Source organism: Quercus robur, chromosome 1 (assembly GCF_932294415.1).
Source record: "Quercus robur chromosome 1, dhQueRobu3.1, whole genome shotgun sequence".
Lineage (NCBI taxonomy): Eukaryota > Viridiplantae > Streptophyta > Magnoliopsida > Fagales > Fagaceae > Quercus > Quercus robur.
This window is the reverse complement of record NC_065534.1, coordinates 6,435,893-6,454,575: the sequence shown is the minus strand read 5'-3', so window position 1 is coordinate 6,454,575 and position 18,683 is coordinate 6,435,893. Positions and strand designations below refer to the sequence as shown.

General features: G+C 33.6%; 1 protein-coding gene across 2 annotated transcripts; it reads left to right on the top strand.

Annotated features, from left to right (window-relative positions):
• The first annotated feature begins 12,976 nt into the window (after nucleotides 1–12,976).
• Nucleotides 12,977–17,691, top strand: LOC126717974 (protein FAR1-RELATED SEQUENCE 4). Of its 2 annotated transcripts, none has more exons than XM_050419998.1 (4): nucleotides 12,977–13,212; nucleotides 14,072–16,286; nucleotides 16,366–16,419; nucleotides 16,658–16,864. In XM_050419998.1, the coding sequence occupies exons 2-4, from the start codon at nucleotides 14,232–14,234 to the stop codon at nucleotides 16,706–16,708; spliced, it is 2,160 nt and encodes a 719-aa protein (XP_050275955.1). In that variant the 5' UTR covers nucleotides 12,977–13,212; nucleotides 14,072–14,231; the 3' UTR covers nucleotides 16,709–16,864. The 2 variants fall into 2 exon arrangements, with proteins under 2 accessions (XP_050275955.1, XP_050275947.1); XM_050419990.1 differs by lacking the exon at nucleotides 16,658–16,864 and adding an exon at nucleotides 17,326–17,691 and having other exon boundaries at nucleotides 12,979–13,212.
• The last annotated feature ends 992 nt before the right edge of the window (nucleotides 17,692–18,683 follow it).

Genomic DNA, 18,683 nt, shown 5'->3' with positions numbered 1-18,683 from the left:
TAACACGCTCAAGACTCCTGCTAGGGTGCATTAGCACAAGAAGGGCCCAACTTGCGCATAAACTGGCCTAAGGTGTGTTTCAGTTAGGCTAGTCCCGACTCTCTTATCCCAGAATCACAGGCCCGTGGTACAGCAAGAGTAATTCAGGCCAAGACACAAAAAGGCCCACCACACTAATATTTAACAATCGTGCTTTATTCTTAACAATACTTGATGCATCATCTCTTTTTAGAAGGATTGTTATTCGTCATAGACATTATTTTTCTAAATATCAAAACCAAATATACTTTGATTGTATTTATAAATTCATGAAAATTGATTCAAAACCACCTTTAAAGGTGAAAAGAAAAGGCTAGTAACTCTCATGGCTGTACTTGTACCATACATGCAACTTAGTGGGTGCATAGGTTGCATAAGATAAACTCTTATTCCTCTTTTCGTTCATGATATATAGACTTCCAAATGTAGCATATTCGTGTCCTTCGTACGTAGCATGGTTGAATGTTAAAGCATATTCCACTTTGCACTTTGTAGTATTAGGGATATTTTGTTGAGTCTCAAAGTGTTACCTTTTCTCTTTAGTACACATTCCTTTTGCTCTTTTTGTGTCACTTTTGTTTTGTTTTTTTTTAATGAAATATATTTATACGACTTTTAACACTTTCCAACACACAAACAAGATTCATTAATCTAATTTATTTATACGATTTTTAACATTTTATCACCTAAAATTTATTGTGAAAATATCATATACGTAACACTTTTCTTAATCAAAAGCCAAGCCACATAGATAAAAAAGAAAATGGTGTGCATGATTCATACTTAATAGCACTTTCAAATTTCCCGATCAATAAGCATTGCTAATTTCTAAGAACATCATTTTTATATGGAAACAAATAATGACATATTGAGTTCTTTCTCTTTCTTTGGGACCTCAGTAAGTACCTGCCCCACACCATTGTTTTCATACCCCACATCTATAAAACCTAGCCAGACTTTAGGGTTGAAGCACTTGAACTGTCCAATTTCTGATTGAGATTGATAAGAAACTGAGAATGACCCTACAATAAAATAACTTAAGCAATACATTATTAGGACATAAACACATATTTTCTGGAGATCCAAACTTTAATTGTTACATAATTTAATATTTGGCGTTGTGCATGCCTTATGATGTACATGTTCATGATGGTTTATTAATTATTTCTCGAATTCTTTTTTGGTTCACGGGTCATTTCTTAAAATATTTATAAATAGCTAGATCATGGTCAAGTAGTAGTTCAGAGGAGCAATAATGACAGAGCTTATCTAATTTCTTATCTTAATAAAATAGCTTGCTTATCACATTAAAGTATATGATGTTTTTGTTATAATATTTCTACTTATTGGTTATCCATCTTGACTTTATGTTTCTTATTAGAAAGATTATTTAATTTGGAAAAAAAAAAAACTATTTTTTTTAATATAGAAGAATTTGGTTCATAGCTTAATGATTGCTGTTTTTGCAAACAATAATTATTCATTGATTTATATTGTTGCCGAGGACTCCATCTTTCTTGCTTGATTTTAGCCAAGACATATATATGTGAATTGCTGGAAGTCCAATAACTCAGGCAGGCTGGCTATAACTTTAAGTAATAACTATTGACTTTTGAAACTTAGATATATGTGGTCCACCTGAGTTTGGTTTTTCTCCACTAACATGTGAAGACTAAGGGCTGTTTGGATTTTAAAAAATGCTCACTTATCATTTAAATATCATCACTCATCACTCTATAACTCATCACTTATCACTAAAAATATCACAACTTCCTAAAGTGGCATGTTTGACACTTGTTTCTAACTTTGATAACTCAAAAAATTTTACTTTTTGTGGGACCCACGGATTGACTTAGTGTAGCTTTTACTTTTTTTTTTTTTTCTTCAACCCCCAATACCCAAACTCACCGAACCCAAATTGTTCTCAAGCACCGTTCATCGCCTCCCTCTTCATCCATTCACCGAACCTAGCACCCAATTGAGAAAAAAACCATCGAACCAATCCACCATAGCAAATCCGGCCATTTACACCACCAACACCTTCAACACCACAACAAATTACACTATAAAGCTTAGAAAGAACGAAAAGAGGGAAAACAGAGAAGAGAAAAGATCGTGAGAGTGAAGAAAGAAAGAAAGAGAAAGAAGGAAAAAAGAAAAAGAAAAAAAGAAGAGAACCCAAGCCCAGAAACCTAGTGAAAAGGAGTGAAAAAAAAATAAAAAATAAAGAGAAAAAAAAAATGCAACCAAACCCAGAAACCCAATGTGAAAAGGAAAGAAAAAGAAAAAAAAAAAAAAAAAGAAGAGAACCCAAGCCCAGAAACCCAGTGAAAAGGAATGGGGAAAAAAAATGCAACCAAACCCAGAAACCCAATGTGAAAAGGAAAGAAAAGAAGAAAAAAAAAAAGAGAACCCAAGCCTAGAAACCCAGTGAAAAGGAATGGAAAAAAAAGAAAAAAGAAAAAAAATGCAACCAAACTTAGAAACCAACATGAAAAGGAAAGAAAAGAATGAAGAAGAAGAAGAAGAAGAGAATAAAGAAAGGTGATCATCCTAGACCCAGCGTGAAAGACAAAAAAAAAAAAAAAAAAGTGTGTTGGAGAGAGCAAAAGGTCTGACCGTGGGTCTCATGTATGTGTGTTTATTTACCAAAATGCCATGGAAACTCAGTTTTGATAACTTGAAAACACCTAAAATGTGTTTTCAGTTTCCATAACTCATCACTCAAAAATCAGAGCATTGAGTGATGGAAACAAAAATTGAAAACACATCCAAACAAACTACTCAATCGTGAGACTCACCAGTTTGAGTTATGGGTGATGGAAACAGAGTTATGAGTGATGGAATACTACAAATCCAAACAGCCCTAAGACTCTGCTATTGTTGAAGAGTTACAGAAAGTTAATCAGAAAAGCTGCATGATATATATAAGAAATTAAGTTAAAAATAAGTTCAAAGTGATGGAAACAAAAATTGAAAACACATCTAAACAAACTATTCAACTGTGGGACTTATCAGTTTTGAGTTATGAGTGATGGAAACAGAGTTATGAGTAATGGAATACTACAAATCCAAACAGCCCCTAAGACTCCGCTATTGTTGAAGAGTTGTAGAAAGTTAATCAGTAAAGCTGCATGATATATAAGAAATTAAGTTAAAAATAAATTCAAAGTATTGATCAAAAAACAAAAATATATAACCAAGGTAGTTTCCATTGGTGTGTATATATATATATATATATATATATGTATATATGTGTGTATGTGTGTCTTTAGCTAGACATTGGTATGTTATCAATACACTTGATCTCACAAAAGAAGTCCACAATATTATATATTATTGAAGGAGATTCTTGAATCTGCATTAAAGTCATCAACAGTATTAATAATCTGCTGCATAACTTGCTGAAGCTTAAAGCCTTTTTCTCTAGTTGTTCCTTCTCTCTCTTGGATTAAAAGAGAGAGAACTTTGTGGCTCATAATCTAGCTAAGTATTATTGTGATGTAATAGTATGTTTTTGCTGTAATAATTCCTCCCTCTTGACTGATATTTGGGATGCTTGGAGGAAAGATTTTGTGTTTGTTTCTGCTAGCTAGTTAATGAAGGTTAATTTGGTTTTTAAGCAAAAAAAGAAGTCATTTTGTATATTTATTGTTATTTTTTGACCGTTTGACACTTGACATCATTGTGATTTTCATTAAGATTTTGCTCATATTATCGTCCTGATCGTTAAGTTAATCACTTGTTCTCTGTAAGTGATTTGCCACAAAAAAGAGTCTAGTTTATAAAGGCTATAAAATACAGTTCCCCACTTGACACTTGAGTTCAAAAGTCTAACACCTTTAAGTAATACAGTATTTATCTAAGTGTTTATACTTTATATTATGAAATACATTCTTATTATTAGCAAAATTACTAATTAAGTAATGAAGGTTATATTTTGTTTATTGTTAATAACAAATTAATTAGAGATTTTTTTTAATAAAAAAATTCAATTAATTTATCTATTATCCTTTAATTTTAAGTTTTTGATATTCAATTCAAATTCATATTTAATTTCAAATAAACATTTAATTTTTTAAAAAATATTTACAAAAAAAATAACACTACTTATAATATAATTAGAATAAAACAAATTTTATAATGTAAACTTGTTTTGTCAAAGTCATAATTATAACTTTACTTAATAAAATTGTTTCGTTTGTTTTGTTGTAAAATGTTTTCTAGAAAAGAAAAATTACGAATTTTTAAGTGTTTGTTTCATTGAAAACTTTATAGCAAATCAAACGCAACATACATAACCTCGATCTTTACAAGTGAAGGCAGGTTAATAATAGAATAGCTAAAAACAACGTGATTTCATAAGAATCTACCATGCTTGTTCGTGATTTCATAAAAATCTCTTATGTCGCGAGAACAATGTTATTTTACATATAACAAGTATTCAAACCATTGAGCTACTACGAGAGCCGGTGTGATTTTACATATAGAGAGGGTGATTTTTTATGAATCTCTTTTTATCGTGAATCTCGTGATTTTTCCCTTTTGGATCAATCGAGAACAAAGTCATTTTTATTTGCCCCAGTTTGCTTTTCTTCCACATTTGGCAAGACAGAGACAGTGTCATTTAGGAGTGTTGAGGCATCTTTATTTAGCATGCCACCAACTCGAGCAATGTCAAATAACATTTATGAGCAGTCCCATCAAAGGAGCTAATATTTTACCATTTCATTTTACAAAACACCAAATATCAATGATTTTATTTTAACATTTAACACATTAAAATAATATAAAAAAACAATAAAATAATATAAGGGTTGCTACAATAAGAGTGAAAGTGAGAGTCTCAAAAGAGAGAGAGGGATAGAGAATTAAAAATCATTAGAACTACAGCGAGCTCTCTCATGTATAAGAGTTCACTGTAGCTGAAAGTGAAATTTTTTTAGATGTAGAACTTTTGATGGAGTATGGTTTTTATGGTTTAGAGCATTATTTAGCAACTCAAAAATCTATGTTATTTATTTTAACATCTCACTTTGTAATACACTTAAAATCAATGATTCTATATTTTTACCACTTCATTTAAATATGATTTATTTATTAATTTTTTTCATCTTCTACGCCTCTTTCTCTCTCTTCCTATTTGTCTCTTTCTCATATGAAGATTTTGAAGAACAACCAGCAAATCAAAACCTCAACCACCTCCACTAGCAAACTCACAACCACCTCCACTGCTTGACACCTCCACTGCCACCCACAACCCACAGCCACCTTTACTGTCCACCACGACTTTGATTTAAAAAAAAAAAAAAAAAAACCAACAACAACAACAACAACAACAATAATCACTACCACCACAAACCCACCTTAATCACTACTACCACAGATTGGAAAACCATATGAAACCCACAAACCCATATCAAACACAAAATATCACACACAAACCCATATGAGACCCACATACCCACAAAACCCAAAAACTTAAACCACCACTACAACTAGGGATGGCAATGGGGTAGGGTGAGGCCGAATGATGGGGTCTTCGTCCCTACCCCGCATTGTTTTGTCTTGCCCTATCTTCGCCCCACCTTGCATGACGAGGAAAACTTTCCCACCCTATCCCTGCCCCTTGGGGCTCTGCGAAGCCCTACTCCACCCCGTAAAACTCTACTTTTTGTTAATTTGCCCTATAACTAATACAATTTTTTTAATGAAACCTATTTCATTAATAAAAATATATTTAAAATTACAACTAAATTTATCCCATCAAATCAAATCAATTTTTAGAAAAAATTGAATAATATATCCAAGTGTTTAACAAGACAATCACAAAAAAAAAAAAAAAAAAAAAAAAAACTCATAGTGTAACACATAACAAAATAAAGGTAGAGAACTACATTAGGTAGAATAAAATAAGCTAATATTGATATGTTTGTTTAAATAGTAAGGTTTTAGGGTATGGAAATTTTATAATTATAACCTTTAGCAACATGGGCCAGGGAAGGGCGGGGTGGGGTGGGGTGGGTCTAAAAAGTCTAAACCAATCCTCACCCCACCCTGTGGTGTGGAGCTAAAATCTTGCCCAATTCCCTCCTCACCACACTTGCGGGGCAGGAAAAACCCGCGCGGGGTGAAGCGAGGAGGGGTGGGTTAAGCAGAGCGAGGCAAAATTACCATCCCTACACTACACACCATGGTTTTAAAACTTGGACCATTTAATGAACTGAGAAAGGGAGAGGTTTAAGGTTTTTAAGGTCAAACCGAAGTTTAACTGAGGTCAAACTGTGATGTGTCATTTAATTTTTTAATATATTTGATACTTAAATTGGTTTATATTGATTAATTTTTCATTCTTGACTAACAAGATGTGTGTGGCCCAATGGTTTGCATGCTGGATATGTTATTTCACTTGCTGAGAGCAGTATCAAGTCCTGCCAGTAGCATATTTTAATCAATATTTACCAAAATAATGACATGGATGAACCGGGTTCTTATAGAAGCGGTTCTTGGTTAACCTAGTCCGATCGGCCGATTTGGTTCGGGTTTAAAAACTGAGAAAAAAGAAAGAGAAGAAAGAAGAGAGAAACAATAGTATATTTTTTAAGAAAAGAAGAGAGAGAATGAAACAAAAAGCTATTTTTTTTTTTAATAATTTTAGAGTTACAGTAAGCTGTCATTTTTGACAGTTTACTATAGCTTTAGAGCTAAAATTTTTAGTTTTAGCACCATCAATGTATCATTTATTTTGTTGTTTGTGGTGCTAAAAATAGCTTTTTAGCAATTTAAGAGCACCAATGCTGATGTTCTTAAGTTGCTAAAATAGATATTGAGTGATTTTGACAACTCTATTGTGAATGCTCTTAGGTGCCAATGTGTTGCTTAACGGGCAGCAGCTCATGATGACTTGTTATGGAATGAAGTCCCAAACATTAAGGAAGTGGATCAAAATTTTAAAAATTTAGGAGGCAAAATCAAAATTAACACAAATTTACGTGTTTTTAATTGCAATTTTCAAAAATGAATAAAGCATTGCCCACTTGGAAAGTCCACTTGCATTTTTGTTACCAAAACAACCCTCCACCTCAGCTTACGAAAATTACCATAGCACCCACAAGTGCCACGTGGCATCACCACAAGACGAGTTGCTCTTCGTTGAAGCACGAAGCGAGTCCCCAAATTTGATCAAACCCAGGCCTGTTCTCCTTCTTCCTCTTTCACAGACCCAAATCCAAACCCTAACCCTAACCCTAATCTCTCTCTGTCTCTGTATTTCTAATTCTCTCTCTGATTCTGCGTCTTTTGGAACCCTGATTGCTTCATTTTTCGGTGGGACTGATTGGAGAATGTTTGAGAAATTTAAAGGTAAGCTTTTTTGAGCTCAATTACGTTGAATTTTGATTTATTTTGAACTTTTGTCAAATTTTGAAATTGGAATATGTGTTTCTTAATTTTAAGTTATTGTAGTGTAATGATTCAATTTGCTTTGGAAACTATACTCTTGTTGTTGCAAGTTGGAGGTTAATGTTAATTTGTGTAGGTAAAGTGAGTTAGTGTAAAAATAGTAGCTTTTTGAATGGAAGTGAATTGGGTTATGGTAAATAACTAGGATTAATTAATGGAGTTAAAGGAATTTGGGAAATGAAAAAAATTTTCATTTTTTTTTTTGGGTGGGGTGGGGTGGGGTGGGGTGGGGTGTGGACTATCAATAATGCCTGATTTTAAGGTGAAGAAAATGAAGACAGGTTTATTTTATTGATATAGGAAGCAATTGTGTGCTAATTTCATTTCTGTAGTGAAACACCATGTCCTAAATTTTTTTTTTCTGAGAAAGCTATTGGAAATGATGTGTAGTTGCTCACAATTTTTTGTGCACCATGCATCGTTGAACTTGAATGCAATATATCTTTGGGAGATGGTAGGGCAAGATTGTTTGGTGGTATTTGGAGCAAGATGCTCATTGGTGGTTATTAGGATGATGGAGGTATGGTATTTAAGTATTTTAGGAAGACGGTCAATTTGGTAAGAAGCAAAGTTGCATAAACATTAAAAGGAAGTTGGTTTTAATAGGATGACTATAAGACCCCCAAGGCCTCACACCTCTGTTGATGTCTTCAGTTGTAACCACTGTGTTTATATTGCATTGGCAAAAAGTTGGCTCTGAATATGATTCAATATGGTAACTTATCAAACAAAGTAAAAAAAGAACAAACATGGTGGGTTGTTTCTTGATCTTAATTGGTGATTGTAAATGAGTAAGTTATTTCCACAAAAAGGGGCTAGTTTGTGCCTTTGTGGCATGGGCAGCTGATGCAAGGTCATGTTGTTACTCTTTTAGTTGCCCGAATTAGATTGGGTTATGTCTTGTAGTGGAAATATTTTTTCTGCAATAATCAGCTTTGACTACAATTGGAGTGAGCAGTATGTAATTTGACGATGGATGAGCTTAATGGATGTAACATGTTGATGGGTTGATATTGGTTTTGGTGATGATAATGTTTCCTTTGGTGTTGGTGGAGTGTAGCATCTTCTTTTGAAGGAGGAACACCATCTGAGGAGAAAAAGGGGAAGGAGGAGAAGAGGGACAAACATTTTAAATTCAACTAGCACATCTTGGTGTTTCCAATGGAGATATCTAGGCAGAGGCGGCCCTAGACATTTTGGGGCCTAAGGCGAGAATTAGAAATATATGTGTATGTGTATGTGTATTTATGTATGTGTATGTGTATGAGTGTGTATGTGTATGTGTATGTGTATGTGTATGTGTATGTTTATGTGTGTGTATGTGTATGTTTATGTTTATGTTTATGTGTATGTGTGTTTATGTTTATGTTCATTTATATTTATGTATGTTTATATATGTGTGTATGTTTATGTATGTGTATGTGTATAAGTGTGTATGTACGTGTGTATGTTTATGTATGTGTGTATGTTTATATATATATTTATATTTATAAACATAAATATAAACATAAACACATATTTACATAAACATACATGAACACAAACACAAACACAAACACAAACACAAACAAACATACACAAAAACAAACAAACATAAACACACATACACATAAATACGCATAAACAAACATAAACAAAAACAAACAAATATAAACACACATACACATAAACACACACACATAAACATAAACATACATAGACATAAACACACATACAAACTGAAAAAAATTAAACCTTCATATAGACTAAAAAAAATTGCAAATTAACACCAATCCTCAAACAATTTCGTTAGTTACTTTAGTATGCTAAATCGAGTTTTTATGTGTGTTTATGTTTATGTTTATATTTAAGTTTATGTGTGTGTATGTTTACGTTTATTTGAGTTTATACGTGTTTTTGTGTATGTGCGTTTATGTTTATGTATATGTATATTTATGTGTATGTGTGTATATGTTTATGTGTATTTGTATGTGTATGTATATGTGTATGTGTATGTTTATGTATGTGTGTGTATGTGTGCTTATGTATGTGTTTATGCGTGGTTATATTTATGTATGTTTATGTGTATGCGTATGTGTTTATGCGTGCTTATGTATGTGTATGTGTATGTGTATGTGTATTTGTAGATCTCTTTGTCTTTTTCAGATTCAGGTGCAATACCCTGATGCAATTATAATTAATAGCTGAGATTAAAAGTTGAAAAAACAACTTTCAATCTCAACCATTAAATAAAATATATTAAAGGAGAGTTAAAAAGTTAAAAAAAAAAAGTAAAAAATGTATAAAAAAATACCTGCGACAGTGCACCTGATCTCAGTTCGTCTTTCTTCTCTCACTATTTTTCTTTTCTTTTTTTTTATGCGGTGCTTTGTTCTTCTTCCTTTTATTTCTCTTTATACGTCGTCTAGGCTGACAGGAGAGGAGCGAGCGAAAGCCACATTAAGAAAGGAAATCGAAGATTGTGCTGCCGAGCCAAAAACTATGAAAATCTCTTCCTCTCAACTCAGACGATCCATTTAGGTGAAATTGTGGCTCACGAGACTTCACCAGATTATGGTGTGTGATTTTTGTTTATTTATTTATTTGTTTGATTAATTTGGATCTAAAATTAGTTCAACAAGATGATTATTCTTCTAAAATATAATAACAAAACCAATATATATTTTTTTAATGGTGGGTTCACTTTCAGTGTTTTCATTTTGTGATTTTGGTTGTTTTGTGGGTTTTGTGTTTTGATTTCGGTGGGTGTGATTTGATTTGTGATTTGGTGGGCTTCTGGGTTTTTGTTGCGATTTGATTTTGGCTGGGTTTTGGCCGTGGTGGTGGTCGTGATTTGATTTTGACTGGGTTTCAGTAGTGATGCATGATTAGAGATGATGAGCTTAAAAAGCTCCAGCCATAGAGGTTTAGAAGGAGAGCTTGGTGATCAGCCATGGAGCACGGTGTGACGTGGGTTGAGGCAGAGAGAGGATGAAAGGGAAATAGGGGTGACCCTAGACATTTTGGGTCCTAAGGTGAGAACAAAAAATTGGGCATTTTTTTATACTTATATATTAATTAAATTAATGTTTATTTAATATTTTTATATTATATTTTTCATAATTATTTTCATTTTCTTCTAAATTATTTTGAAGTTCATTATCAAGATTTGTTGTATTGCAAAATTGAACATCATCTTCTTCTATACTACTATTTAAGGGGCTTTCCCTGTTTGGATTCCTTGATTTTTATGCCCAAAATACCCTTAAATTCATCTGTTTCTAAGGTTTAAATTATAGGGTTAGACATGTAAAATTAGTAATTTAAAAACTCCTAATTTTTAGCTAAAAAAAAAAAAACAGTTTTTTCTCCCACTTCTCCATTTCTCTCTCACGTTAGTTTTCCACTTTTTTTTTTTTGGATAACTTTTCACTTTTTATTTTGATTGAACGTTTCCAACTTTTAAAATTAACAAAATCATTTTTCCCCTTTTTAAAACCGATTAGATTTACCATGTTTCACTCCTAAAAAATTGCTTTTAATTTGCCAACCACGTTTTCCACTTATACAATTACTAAACTCAAATTTTTTTTTTTCCCTTTTACAACTAATTGTAAACCAAATTCATTGTAAAATACATTTTTCATCAGTTCCATTTCAGTTTCTTTGCAGTTCACACTTTCTCCATTTTTTATATAAACAAATGCACTTTCTTCCCATCTTTATTTTATCCAGTATCTATATATATTTTGTTTTTAGGTGGAGAGAAGAAGAGGCTGACAAAAAGAGATTTGGCCAGTGGGGAGAGAAAGCAAATCTTGGCCATTCTTCTTTTCTATTGCCACTCTAGAGTCTAGATCTAGAGGCATTCCAAATCCACTCATCTACTTGACTTTGGTAATTGGTAATATCCTCCCACCGAACAACCTTTTTTTTTTTTTTTTTTTTTTTTTTTTTTTTCAGTCTCTTTAATATCTATTTGCTTTTAATTTTGCGGTACTGGTTCTTTTTTTTTTTAAAATATTTTCTCTAATTGTTTCACTTTGGTGCGAATTCTTTTTCAAAGTATGGAAATGGTAATATTTTTATCTCTTTTTTTTGTTTTTGGGGTTATCGATTTGAAATTATTGACTAATTAGTTGATATTGTATATTATAGATGATAAAGGCATTCCCTGATTATTTTAAGTGGTGCTCTCTCTTCCTCCTATTCTTTTTCTTCTTCACGTTTGATTGTTCTTCATTTTTTTTCTTTTATATTTTTGCATTTCATAATTTGGGGAATGTGGTGAGTTGTGTCCGTTGCTTTTATGGTTAAATACGTGTTCTAGGTGTTTGTAAAAAATATTTGGTTTGCAAACGTCTAAAATTTTTCTTATTATTTCTCAGGTGAGTGACCCATTTTTAAAATGAAGCCAACGTTGTCTCCAAAGATGTTGAGCCCGAGCAATGTTGTAGCTTATCATCAACGACATAGTTGTTAGCATTAATAGCGGTGAGAGAGATGGAAGGGAGTCAGTGATGAGCTATAGTCATAGTAGATAGTTCTTAGTTTTTAAAATTTATGTTAATTTTTCAATTTAAATTTGTACTACTATGAGCATTCGGTTTAGTTCTCAGAGTTACTATTACTCCATTTGGAATTTGGAAGTTCGATTGATTATTTGATTTTGGGTAAGGGTTAATTTAGAACATGTATTATAATTTGGGATTACTACATTTTTCAATCACAAAAAAATCTAAGGATGTGATAAAAAATTATTTTTCCACACATGATACTCATCACACCCCTAGGTTTTTTTGTGATTGAAAAATGTAATAATCCCAAATTATAATAAAAACTCTAAATTAACCCTTACCCAAAAAATAGAAAAGCCTCTGAGCACGAGGCTCACGCGCGTGCTCAGAGGCTAGTCTAAATTATTTTGGTGAATTTCTTGCTCATTTGTGATATTTTCATCTAAATTTTGTGTTATATTTTGTTTATTATTAATAACAAATTTATCCATTGATCCTTTTTGAGACTCAATTAATTTTTCTTTTTTTTTTTAAGTTTTTCATATCCAGATATATATTTTCTAGTAGACATTTCTAATCAAACAATATATTTATAAAGACTAAAATAAAAAAATAACTTTCAAGTGTAGAGCAAATGAGAAATAGAACTTGATTTATATAAAAAGTATTGTTGTAGTTTCACTGAATAATAACAAGTTTTTAGCAATCTCAACCTACATAAATTGAAAAGAAAAAATTAAGCATAAGCATAACAAAAATTTAAGCATAGCCATAACACTGACACAAGACTTATTAATAAGGTCCACCCACCAAAAAAAAAAAAAAAAAAAACAAACAAACAAAAAACAAATCCTATCTATAACTTAAAAAAAAAAAATGCAGACTTAAAAAAAAAAAAAAAAAAAACCTTGAAGGCCCAAACTTAACGCCCAGTCCAGGGAGGGTCCAGGCAGCCATAATGGTAAACTGATAAGTGATAAACAAGTTACAAAACCAGCCAGGGAGGGCCCAAACAAACAAAGTTATCTTAAGTTCTTAACAAATAAAATGCAGTGCCCTGTGCCCAAATATTTATAATTTTATACCTGATTCCTGAGGTGAGGTGAGCAGTTGAGACTTGAGAGAGGCGGAGAGTAGAGAATCAGAGAGAGGCTGAGGCGGTTCAGCTGGAGACTGGAGACTAGAGAGAGGCGGAGAGCAGAGAGTAGAGAGAAAGGTAAAATTTTTAGGGTTTTGAGTGGATTTATTTGTTTTGATTTGTGGTTAATCTCTTAGATCGGATTTGTAGTTTATCTGGTTGATTTTTGGTCAATGATTTTGTTTAGAACCAATGTTTAATAGGATTTACCAAAATTTTTGTTTCTTCCACTTGGGGGGGCCTTAGGCAATTGCCTAACTCGCCTAAGGGAAGGGCCGGCCCTGTATCTCCCTCAACTATCAAATTATCAAAAAAATTAGTATATATCTTAGTTGTTAACAAGTTGTCTATTATGTTTTTGGGGTGGGGGGAAGTAAGAGTATGTTGGAAAATGTGATAAGTTAGTTCCTTGTGTTTCTGACATGAAGTTTCCTGGATGCTTTACTAGCCATAAGAATAATTTCATCTATTCTTTTTTGAGTTTTGAGCTAGAGACTTGATTGCGTGTTTAATTAAGAAGGTGATATGATTAATGTTCAGAAAATATTAAAAATCCGGGGTGGGGGGGACAGAATAAGTAAAGTGATGGGTACCTCTGAACCTGATATGTGAAGGTCTTGGAGGCATTTTAAACCAGCATGGTATGAAAAGCAGTGCCATTTGTGCATGTGTGTGAGCATGTTAACAGAAGATATAGCATGTAGAAGCAAAATCATATGATTCCAGGATTGATTTATACAATGGAGTTATAAAGTTGTAAAATTTTCATTCATTGAGCTGTAATTCCACATGATAAGAATTCCAATTCTGTGCATTCAATTTCTGCATTAATGTAATGTATTTTAGAATCAGTTTATTGGATAAATAATATGCCTAAAAAAACTGTAAATTAGTTTGTATTGATTCTGATGGCAAAATATATGTCCCTTTGTTTCAGGTGCTTTGGTAATGTTATCGGTGAGATGGAAATTTACACCCTCCCCATGGGAGGAGATTCTGTACAATATTTATGGGACATCATATGAATTACTTTAGATAAATTCTGAGCAATTTTGAAGTTGAAGTGCAAGGTGGATCTGAATATTCCCACAACAATCATGGATTCTAATGTCATCATGGATAATGCAATTATAGAGCCTCGTGATGACATGGAATTTGATTCGCATGAAGACGCGTATACATTTTACAAAGAATATGCTAAGTCTGTGGGATTTGGCACTGCCAAATTAAGCAGTCGTCGGTCTAGGGCATCAAGGGAATTTATTGATGCAAAATTTTCGTGCATAAGATATGGAAATAAGCAGCAATCTGATGATGCCATCAATCCACGACCTTCTCCAAAAATTGGTTGTAAAGCAAGCATGCACGTAAAAAGAAGACAAAATGGTAAGTGGTATATATATAGTTTTGTGAAGGAGCATAATCATGAACTTTTGCCTGCACAGGCGCATTTCTTTCGAAGTCACAGAAATGCTGATCCACTTAAGAATGATGTCCGAGTACGAAGACGGAAAAATTTAGCAGCAGTATCCAAGTTGTTCAGTGCCTATCAGAATGTTGATTGCTTAGAGAGTTATATGAGAAATCAGCATGATAAGGGACGGAGTTTGGTTTTAGAACCTGGGGATGCTCAAATACTACTTGAACATTTTATGCAGATGCAGGAAGAGAATCCAAGGTTCTTCTATGCAGTCGATTTGAATGAAGAGCATCGACTGAGAAATGTGTTTTGGGTGGATGCCAAAGGCGTGGAAGACTATACTACCTTTGGTGATGTGGTTTCTTTTGACACCACATATTTCACAAACAAGTATAAAATTCCATTGGTGTTTTTTATTGGTGTTAACCATCATATTCAACCCACATTGCTTGGTTGTGCATTGATTGCAGATGAGACAGATTTTACTTTTTTTTGGTTAATGCAAACATGGTTATTAGCGATGGGGGAACGAGCTCCAAGAGTAATACTCTCTGACCAAAACAATGCCATAAAAGCAGCTGTTGCAGCAATCTTTCCAGCCACGCATCATTGTTATTGTCTGTGGCATGTATTGGAAAAGATCCCTAGACAGCTTGAATTTTTGAGCATGTGGTATGATAATTTTATGGCAAAATTTAATAAATGTATCTATAAGTCATGGACAGAGGAACAATTTGAAAGGAGATGGTGGAAATTGATCAACAAATTTAATCTTAGAGAGCTTGAATGGATTCAATCCTTGTATGAGGATCGCACACATTGGGTGCCTACTTTTATGAAAGATTTATCTTTTGCTGGGCTGTCTACACATTTACGCTCAGAGAGCTTAAACTCTGTGTTTGACAAATATATCCAAGGGGAGACTTCGTTGATAGATTTTATGAAACGATACAGGGAAATTCTTGAAGATAGGTATGAAGAGGAAGCCAAAGCAAATTTTGATGCATGGCATGAAACACCTGAGTTGAAGTCTCCATCTCCATTTGAAAAACAGATGTCACTAGTGTACACACATGAAATTTTCAAGAAATTCCAAGTAGAGGTTTTGGGAGCAGCTGCTTGTCATCTGAAGAAAGAAAATGAAGATGAGACGATAACAATATATACTGTTAAAGATTTTGAAGATAATCAGAATTATGCAGTGGAATGGAATGAATCAAAATTGGATATATATTGTTCATGCCGCTCATTTGAATATAAAGGTTATCTCTGCAGACATGCCATTGTTGTTCTCCAAATGTCTGGTGTGTTCAACATCCCATCTAAATATATATTGCAGCGATGGACTAATGCTGCTAAGAGCAGGCATAGCATTGGTGAAAGATTGGATGAGGTGCAGTCTAAGGTCCGTCGATTTAATGATTTGTGTCGACGAGCCATAATATTGGGTGAAGAGGGTTCACTGTCTCCTGAGAGTTACAATATTGCACTCTGTGCGATAAAAGAAGCTTTGAAGCAATGTGCAATTGTGAATAACCCTGTAGAGAACGACACAAGAAATATGACCTCAACAACTCCTGCTATTTGTGCTGTCGAAGTGAATCAGTGCGGTAATTCATCTAATGAGATTGTTCCTGATCCTAAAGTAACCAATGGAAACAAGGCTCCTAGGAGAGCTGGGGCTGGGAAGGAAGTGGCAAGTAATGAAAATAGTTCGAGTAATAAAGGAAAGGTTAGTGAATGTAATGGTTGACATGTTAACTTTGTAAATGTATTTCATACTGATGTTTGCTTCATGTCTATATTAACAGGTACCCCAGCCAGAAGCTGTGAATGTTGGCATACAAGATGGATTTCTCCAAATGGTATGTGTCCTTGCACCATTACACTTATTTAGCATATAAGAAAAAAAGAAAGTAATTTCCTTTTCAATTTAAATTAACTCAATTCTCTATCAAAATTACTTTTCGGTGAGTTGGATTCACCTTTTGGAAATTCTTTACTTCACACACACATTCACATGCGCGTGCACACACACGTGCGCGTGCAGAATCTGGTGGCAATGACTTGTGAAGATTTGTTACTTCTATGCTTGTAATACAGCACCTAATTTGTGGACTATCCTGTACTAGAAAGCAACTCCGGTACTTATAATCATCATCCTTGCTCCCTTTGTAGCAGTGCTACTTTGTCTATGTGCCTAAATGTTCTCTATCTCTCTCTCTGTGGTAAGTTGAAGTAAAGAAAAGAGTGGATGGTTGCGTATATGGTAATGGTAAGTACCAATAAAAAAAGGTGCAACTTTCATGATCCTTGATAAATGGACCGAGTTTGATGTGACCTCAACTTTTACAACCCTTGGGTTTAACTTTTGTATATGGTCTTTAACATATAGAATGGGGATAACGCCACCCCAAACTATTGATTTATATATAAAAAAAAAAAGGTTGCCTATTAATAAACTCTCGTAAACCCCACAAAAGTGAGAATTTTGTGTACTAGGTATGACATTTTTTATATGGTCAAGAACATTGATTACACTGGTTACATGTCAGTATTTAAATGCAAAATTAAATTTTAAATTCCTTAACTTTGAGTTGTACTTTGTTGAGATTTCATAGTTTTGGAAACAGTTAGACCTCCAGGTCACCACAAACTACTCAATTGTTGTGACTCCTGGAGTGTTCTTATGAGGTGTTGAGCTGTATAGCTTGGTTAGGCTCATTAAGGGAATGCATTTCTATAATATTTTTGATGTTATACTCGTGCAGGAAATGTCTGACATGCGGACTGCACAGTTACACAATCAGTTTCATAATGTGGTGCCAACGCAGTTACATAATTTGGTACCAACAATGTTTCACAATGTTGCGTCAACACAGTTCCATAATGTAGCTTCAACAAATTTGCACGAGAATCGTCTCCCCCGATAGCTTGACTTTAGCTTTTTTTGTAAAATTATGTACACAGTGGCTGCTCAAGGACCGTAACATAATTACTTGTTACATTTTATAGTTGCTAACACATGCACGCGAATGAAGAGTGTTGTGCAGTAAGGTGATGTCGTCCTTCTACTCACCTAAAACTAGTATGGTAAGATCAGCTTTTATTATGATAAATGAATTTTGTTGCCTGTATATGGTTAGTTTCAGTTTCATTTGCTTACATTCTATTTCTTGTTAAAGATTGGGATTCATCTTTTATAAAAAAATTTATCTGTTAGACCTGGCATCACTGAGTTTGCGTTTGTGAGACTGGAGTAGGGGGACTTTAATCATGCAAAATCGTTAAGTTGTGTTGGTGATTAGAGTAAATGGACACGAACTATTTCGGAGCTGCTGACACTAACACACAAGTTTGAGATAAGATCCTTTTTCTGAACGTTGTGGAAGACAACAAAATCTTCCTTTCCACCAATTTGATAGCATCCATATCAGCCTCAACTTCCCAGGACTTTCTAGCATTACGAGTCTGTTGCAGCTCCTGCTACTCACAAGGACAAGGGCTCTGCAGAAACGAAGCTTAACTCCATCCCATCATCCTGACCTTTTCCAAACTCCTTCAACAATGATGAGAACTTGCCATCCAGGTTTAGTTTGAAAAGGAGTAGGCTGAGGAAGAATTTAGTTTCTTGACTCCTGGTCTGTCTATCTGCCATTTTAGCTGACTATTACCTGCAAATTAAAGACAGGCTAAGAAATAAAACAACACTAGTACTTGGATGCTACCCGAGCTCATAGAGGACTTTGTTCCTGTGATTCCAAATAGACCCCAAAGTGCTAGCAAGCACAATTGAGAATGAAACAAAATTTTCAGATTCAAACCAAACAACTCTTAGCTAAGCTGCAATGCAAGAAGAAATGGTTCACAGTTCACACCCTCATCTGCAGCAAAACACAGATGGCATTTGGAGTCCACATTGAGATTTAGCTTAATCACTTCAGTCTCTTATTTTTTTATACTGGATTTCATTCATGCCATAAAACTTTAGAAAAAATTACTTACGATAAAAAATAAATTGCAACGAGAAAATATGTGCATTTTGAAGGGGAAGGGTAGAAAAGGGAAGGAAAAAGAAGAAGCTTGAAGCTTTTAATCATCATTTGTTTAATAAACAAAACTTTCCTGT

Excerpts from the sequence above, each read along its gene's own strand:
- LOC126717974 (XM_050419990.1), top strand. The coding sequence starts at position 14,232 with ATGGATTCTAATGTCATCATGGATAATGCAATTATAGAGCCTCGTGAT. Across the intron at positions 16,287-16,365 it reads GTTCGAGTAATAAAGGAAAG|GTACCCCAGCCAGAAGCTGT; the intron begins GTTAGTGAATGT and ends CTATATTAACAG. Across the intron at positions 16,420-17,325 it reads AAGATGGATTTCTCCAAATG|GAAATGTCTGACATGCGGAC; the intron begins GTATGTGTCCTT and ends ATACTCGTGCAG.